The sequence below is a fragment of the Protopterus annectens genome, chromosome 13.part0, assembly GCF_019279795.1.
Source record: "Protopterus annectens isolate FY-2018-M chromosome 13.part0, PAN1.0, whole genome shotgun sequence".
Lineage (NCBI taxonomy): Eukaryota > Metazoa > Chordata > Ceratodontiformes > Protopteridae > Protopterus > Protopterus annectens.
Window position 1 is genome coordinate 761,957,074 of NC_056747.1, and position 7,207 is coordinate 761,964,280.

The window sequence follows — 7,207 nt, forward strand, 5'->3', positions numbered from 1 at the left end:
ACAGCAGCATTAACATATGGACCAGGAAGACAGGAGATGATTATGGTAAATATGCACTCTGGTATCAAGTTCTGGAGAGTCAGGGATCAGATCATGCGGAGGCAAAATAACACTGCTGTCTTGAAAATTATGGTGATGTGTGCATTGTGATGGCCTGTGGTCTCGAGCAATGATGCAGTTCATAGCAGGGTGATGTAAAGTGGTCTAAAACTACAGCAGCAGGTATGTGCACCCTGATGGGGTGCCCCATGTTGGGAATCATCTGATATACGGTGGCTACAACTAGTGTGATGGCCATATGTAGGTGTGGCACTCTGTTTGACCACAGGGTATAATGATGATGTAGCACTAAAGGAGCCAGAGTGTGCAGCCTACTGAGATGTTCAGGAGTGGATCTTGAGGAGTTTCTGTAACCACATATGTAAGACCAGCCAGCTGACAGTAATGTTCTCAAATGAATGTATTATTTGGGTATACTTTACCTGTAATTGGCCTCCACACATCTGGACTACCCCATGGTCAGAGGAAACAAAACCTGACCATAGAAAATTTATCACTTCCACATAGATGCACCAGTGGATACCATTTTAGCCAACAGTGACCTGTGCAGCACTGTCTGCTCCGTGTCTGTATACTCAATTTCACTGTGCAAGTGTCAGATAGCATTCTGCAGCCCATGCAACTATTACACATCATCTAGCAGGCCGCAGAGCACACTCACCATCTTCATAATGGTGTGTTAACTACAGTCATCTATGCCTGTATCAGTGACCTTCACATGTGATGATTAAAGCCAAGTCTAGCAGCCGGGTCAAGGACAGACAATAGAACTGCGGTGGTGCTACGGACCACTAAATCTCTCCACAGTGGTTTGACTGCACACGTCAGAGGTAATGAAATATATATAGGTTTCATTCAGAAACTTGACTCTTCAGAAAGTCGAACTTTGTATGGTTCAGATAATTTTTTCGTAAAGTCGAAGCTTTTGAATGAAGATCGTGGTACAGTGGAGATTTGGGAATTTACCCTTTTCCCCATTGTAGTGTGATCTTGGAGTTGGTATATATAATATGTGGGTGGTGCAGGGCCCCCTACAAAAACATAGATTCTTGTTGTTTTCTGATGTTCGACTTTTTAAGTCGATCATATGATCTTGACCATTTGAAATTCGACTTTTTGAAAAGGTGAGCTTCTGAATGGGATACACACACACACACACACACACACACACACACACACACACACACACACACACACACACACCTTTCCCAAGAAGTATGGTCTCTAACGTATACATGCACACACACACACACACACACACACACACACACACACACACACACACATATTTATATGTACACATACATGGACATACTTGGACAATTGGATGGGAAACCGGAAATTCATCACTGGTTTGGCACCTATGTCTCTAATGCAAACAGGTAACCTGTAAATGGTCCATCTCCCACACCCATACTTACACTTCTCAAGGGTATCAGAACTTGTCAGAGATTTGGGATGCATGGCTAGGCTTAAAATGGCCCTTGCGGTCATTAGCCTAGTAAACACCTATGAACCTATGAACGTATGAACATATTTAGAGAGACAGATTGGGAGAAAGAGAGAAAGACAATGTGCATGAGGTGCAGAGATGTAGGAAGTGCACCCCCTATGCTAGGTTTTGATACCATGCCCATGGCTCCCACTTTACCAATAAAACTGTTGTATTATCTGAATGCTGAATAATTTAATAGCAGAACTGCTAGTATAGCACATCTAATACTACTAACCTGGCCTGAATTTTCATAACCAATCTCTCTTACAAACATGTTCATATCTTGGTTGCTGTACCATAGAAGTGTGTGTGTGTGTGTGTGTGTGTGTGTGTGTGTGTGTGTGTGTGTGTGTGTGTGTGTGTGTGTGTGTGTGTGTGTGTGTGTGTGAGAGATAGAGAGAGAGAGAGAGAGAGAGAAAGCAGAAGGGGGCACCATTACTTTTAACATTAAAGCTAAGACTCGGTAAGAAAGCTATATGTTGTGCAAAGATAAAGCCTTGACTATGATTCAGACAACCCAGGAATGGCAGTGACCTGGGCAATGGAGGAGCCAGTGAACAAGAGTAGAAATGAGAAGCCCATGTGGACTTGCCCATCCTGGTGGGGTAGGAAATGGACTGTCCTTCAGCAGTGCTGCCCCCCTTTACCCAAACAAAATCCTGCGTTACAAAACTAGAAAAGTATTACATTCTGTCAGAGTTCTACAGCTTGCCAAGAAAATATAACATGACTTAGTTTAAAAGGATCTCTTCTACTCACTGACCTTTGCTGTGGGGTTAGGGGACATCATCTCCCTCCCAACTTAAATATTTTTACTTAAGATGGCATATGGGCTGGTGATGTGTATTCCAAGTAATATAAGCATGGACGCCTTCATTGCTTGTGTGCATGTACATGCACAGGGGAAGGCATAGCATTTTTCCTCTGATCTGCAAATGTGCAATGCAGCCACTGAGGAAGTAGGTTGGGCCTTAAAACAATATACTGTATGATTGTTTATTGGACGATAGTCTCCTTATAATCAGCACTCACACTGATAAGTAAGAGAATGAAATGGCATCATCACACCAGGAAATATTTGATGCTTGGCAGACAATGGGTTATACATTAATTAAAAAAAAATGAGCATCAGTGTGTTGAAGGTGATTGACAGTACCACCTTCACATTGTTACAAAGGGGTACACTAACTGGTCTGAATTCCCTGGTGGAGTCCAGGAAAGTAACCACAGAAAGGATGGTTGGGGCATACTGCTGATATCTGTTCCATATGAAAGCGAGAGTGAGTTCTGCACTGTATGCTCACAGCACATTTTGCCATCAGGAGGGTTGCTAGGTAACTGTAAGGGGTGGTATTACAAAAATATTCCATGGCAGCCATATGGCGATGTTCTGGGATTCCTCAATCTCCTTGCTGTCCCCCAACCCTGATGTGGAGAAGTCTGGGTGAGTTGAGGAGGGATAGGTAGACCCAGTAAGCAAGGACAGGCGCTGAGGTTAGTTGACGTTCAGCTGTGTAGAAGGAAAAAGTGAAGCAAAAAATGTAAAAGTCCACTCTGTATTAAAAACAAACAATTGCAAATTCAAGTAGCGATAGCCTGGAACAGGCTACACAAAGAAGTGAAGGAAGCAACTACTACAACAAAGCATAAAACTAAGTTAGAAGTTAAATAACAAAATCTAAGTTTGAACCACTGCACACAAGACACAGACTCCTGGACTGATATTTTACAGAGCAATGCATTTGTAATACCTACCTTTGAACCTCTGTTGTTATATTTATGAGAACTATGAATGGAGCACATCTTCTGCTGCCATTCTTGTACTGTGATATCAAGATGAAGTATAAGGATACAGTAATGTGGTAGGTATCATGGTGACAGATGTCAGTTTGCAAACCATATTTTGAGCTTTCTTATGATGTACATTTTGCTCAGCTTGTATTGCTGTGAGTGTTTCATAACAATCTTGTGTGGCTGTAGTACACACAGGCACACACTCATACACATACCCACTTGAGCTGCTCATTTTCTCTGCTCTTATCAGCCTGTGCCTGAAAACAAGCTATATGGAGCTATTGTGCTTCCAGTTACCAAAAAAAGAGTTAAAGGAAAAGCACAAAGCTAGTCTGGAAACCATAAGAACTACATGCACATACAGCTCACTGATAAAGACCATTAAACCGTGTTATTACCAGAGTTTTAATAACACCATACTGTTATTGGTATCTAACTACATCTTAATTTCTTTCCACCATTGGTGATGAAAAACCCAGCCAGCTCTATAATGGATGTTGTTCATTGTTTCTTTATGTTTGCATATTCCTTATAATTTACAGTCAGATGCTGGTTTTAAAAGCTAATTAAAAAAAATAAATAAAAAGTACTTTTTTATATAGAAAACCTTTCATATTAGTGAATGACTCAGACTGATTATCCGGTCACTCTAACCATTTTCTCTCTCACAGTGTTACTGGCTGTATGTGCAAAGACTCAATGTCATGTTTATATCCTGCAAATGTGGGCATTGTGTAACAACTGATCTTCCATGTGTGTAACACCTAAAGCATATTGTACTTCAACAGAAATGCATGCTGAGATGCAGTACATACAAGTAAAGAGCAGTACGGTAAAATCAGACCACTCACTTTAAATGGGAAGGGGGTTCTGTCTCACCCATTAATTCCCCAGCTTTATTCTTCTTACTCTGAAGCGGATACTGTCTCAAACCAAAAGCATTTATCTTGCAGAGTGGTGCAACCAATCCCCTCCCAAAATCACAGAGTGGCTGAAGTTTGACAGTTAATAAGTGTGTGTTAGAACCAGCGGTCTAATCTTACAGACATGAGGACTATAACCTGCCCATCACTCAAAGTGCAGTGATCTACTTCTGCGTCTCTTTCAAGAATTTAACTTGTTAAGTCTAAGAAATTTCAGTAGCCAATAACCTTAGACTATTTCCATAAGTCTGTTCATACTAGGCATTAGCATGTCTGAAAAACCAAAATGAATGCCAGTTTATTTAATCAGTTAATTTGTGTCTGTTGCTCAGCCTTACAGTCACTCACTAATTCGTGGTTTCATAAATTAGTCTATGCATTGCAGATATTCAAATATTTAAGTACGCAGCATAAATCATATCAGTACATTATTTAAGGTAAATGTACAAAAAAACAGATGTAAAGTCTGGTCCAGCAAGATGTATTTCCAGCTTTATTCCACTATTTTCTAGAAAGTTCAGAAGATTAGTATTACTCTAGTTTATATTTTAAAGGGAGGGATAGGTGGAGAAGCCCTGAACCTTACCTGCACTAAGTAAGATATTCCGAGATGTGGGATGCCATGAAACGATTCCAACTCTCTTGGAGTGGCCTTCTAATGTAACAATAGGTTCTGTGATGGAACGCAGTGGCACATAGTCAGGAATCTGCCACACCTGAGAGACAAAGAGAGAAAGAAAGAAAGATAAACAGAGAGAATATAAACCTCTTGCAGGAGTCAGTTTGGTCATTAATGCAGAGAAATCTAGTGCAAGTCGAACATACCATTCCTGTGCTTCTGACCAGGCATCAATGCAAACTTGTAATGACTGGGGAAAAACTAATGAGTTAGCTTCACAACACACACACACACACACACACACACACACACACACACACACACACACACACACACACACACACACACACACACACACACACACACACACACACACACACACACACACACACACACACACACACACACACACACACACACACACACACACACTCACCAGGTTATACTGCTGCACATAAAAATATTGTTAAAGATAACAGGAAACCTCAGTGTCTAAATTTCAATGGCTGATTACATTCAAACAATATTTATGTGAACCTATACTAATCCCAAAGAAGGTGCTACCTGTGCCAAAATCTGTGAAGCATGGTACACGAAACAAATTACAAAGCAGGTGTACTGCAAACCAATACAACCACAAAGATCTTGCTGTTCAATTTTAATTTCAGAAAGCTGCATTTTATAAATGATTATCAAACTGTTGCTAAGGGAAATGTATGGAACAGAGCTGGTGATGAACATAAATCCTCAGCTTCTCATTTTTCATTATAAACGAAGGAAAGACCAATAATACTGAACTCCCGCTAACTGATGGCAGCGAAACTGTCCCATTCCTAACAAGAAGCAAATACTGCTAAATTAGCTATTCAAATGTAAAGATGCAGAGCCCAACCGGCTGCTGTCAGGGGCACACTCAGCTGTGTGGAACAGAACTGATGATGTAGCTGGGCATTTTTCATTATAAACTAAGCCAAACAAAAGTTTGAAATCCTGCTAACTGACAGCAGGAAATTATCCTATTGCCAAGAAGAAGCAAATATTGAAACTGCTTCATTAGGTATTCAGGAGGTAAAGCTGTACAACACAACTAGCTGCTGCCAGGCACGTATTGAACTATGTGGAACAGGCTTGGGGATCTGGTTGGTTATTTTTCACTACAAACTTAGACAAATACAAGTTTGAAATCCTGCTGATTGCAGGAAAATTATCTAACTGCCAAGAAGATGCAAGTACTGAAACTGCTTTATTAGATATTCAGGAGGTAAAGATCTTTAACAAAACTGGCTTCTGGCAAGCATATATTTTATGATGTATAAAACAACTGCCAGCCTAGTAAGTTATGGACGTTGTATACAGTAGCTGCTTGCCCAGTAAGTTGCAGATGCTTGCTCCTGTAGTCGAGAGATTGTATCCTTCCAAATCAGCTTGCCTGATTTGTTGCATTAAAATCTGCTACTGGTGAAAGGCCTCTGTGATTCTGTAAGGGCAACAGTAGATTAACAGAATCAGCTGCAGTGAGGCAGGAAGTTCTCATACTTACCATTCAGAGCTAGGAAATGTAGAGCAGCCATGACCATACTGAGAAAAATACTTAGAAAAAGACACGTTAAGGGGTAGTGCGCTTCAGATTTATGTATTTCTAAGTAGATAAACAAGCACAATTAAATAGCATTCTAACATACGCCTTGCTTGTGCCCCCACAGCCAGAGCAACAGTTTAAAAAAAGTGTTTACATTTTTATCTCTATGTACAGCTGGGCATCACCATCCTGACCCCACAACCTTATATACAGTGATCTATCTGCACTTGTAAAGTATAGCAGGTGTGTTTATCTGTCTCATTCTGCAGGGTTTCACTAGCTACTTGTCAATTCTTTGAAACAAAATTTCTTGTGATCGATAAAGTGCACCAACAAGCACCAAAAGATAAAAACTGAAAAAAAGCTAGGTGCACACCATGATGAAGTAAGTGAAACTTTAATAAATAGACATAAGAGGCTACAAAACAATAAATCGGTGCCTTTTATGTCTATTTATTAAAGTTTCACTTACTTCACTGTGGTGTGCACCTAGCTTTTTTCAGTTTCTACTTGTCAGTTCTGCAGAGTGAGGTGGGTAATTATGTCTGCCATGCTTTGCAGTGGCACAGCACTATGTACCATACAAGGCTGGGGGGGGGGTGCTGCCCAGCTATACCACCTGCTAAATTTATGAGCAGTTTTCTCAGGAAATGTTTCTGAGGCTAAGAGCACCAGAATATGATTCATTTTTATTGTTTAGAAAATAAATTCAAGGCACAGAACTCACTTATCATGAA

General features: G+C 40.5%; 1 protein-coding gene across 5 annotated transcripts in view; it reads right to left on the reverse strand.

The window, feature by feature from the left end:
• CORO6 (coronin 6) overlaps positions 1 to 7,207 on the reverse strand; it is a 773,484-nt gene that overhangs the window by 151,711 nt on the left and 614,566 nt on the right. For 4 of the 5 annotated variants that reach the window (XM_044054466.1, XM_044054464.1, XM_044054462.1 and 1 more), the window contains one exon: positions 4,859 to 4,988. In XM_044054466.1, coding sequence (XP_043910401.1) covers positions 4,859 to 4,988 — 130 coding nt within the window. Of the gene's footprint in view, positions 1 to 4,858; positions 4,989 to 5,455; positions 5,665 to 7,207 lie in introns of those variants that run through there. The other variant, XM_044054465.1, reaches the window with a different exon arrangement.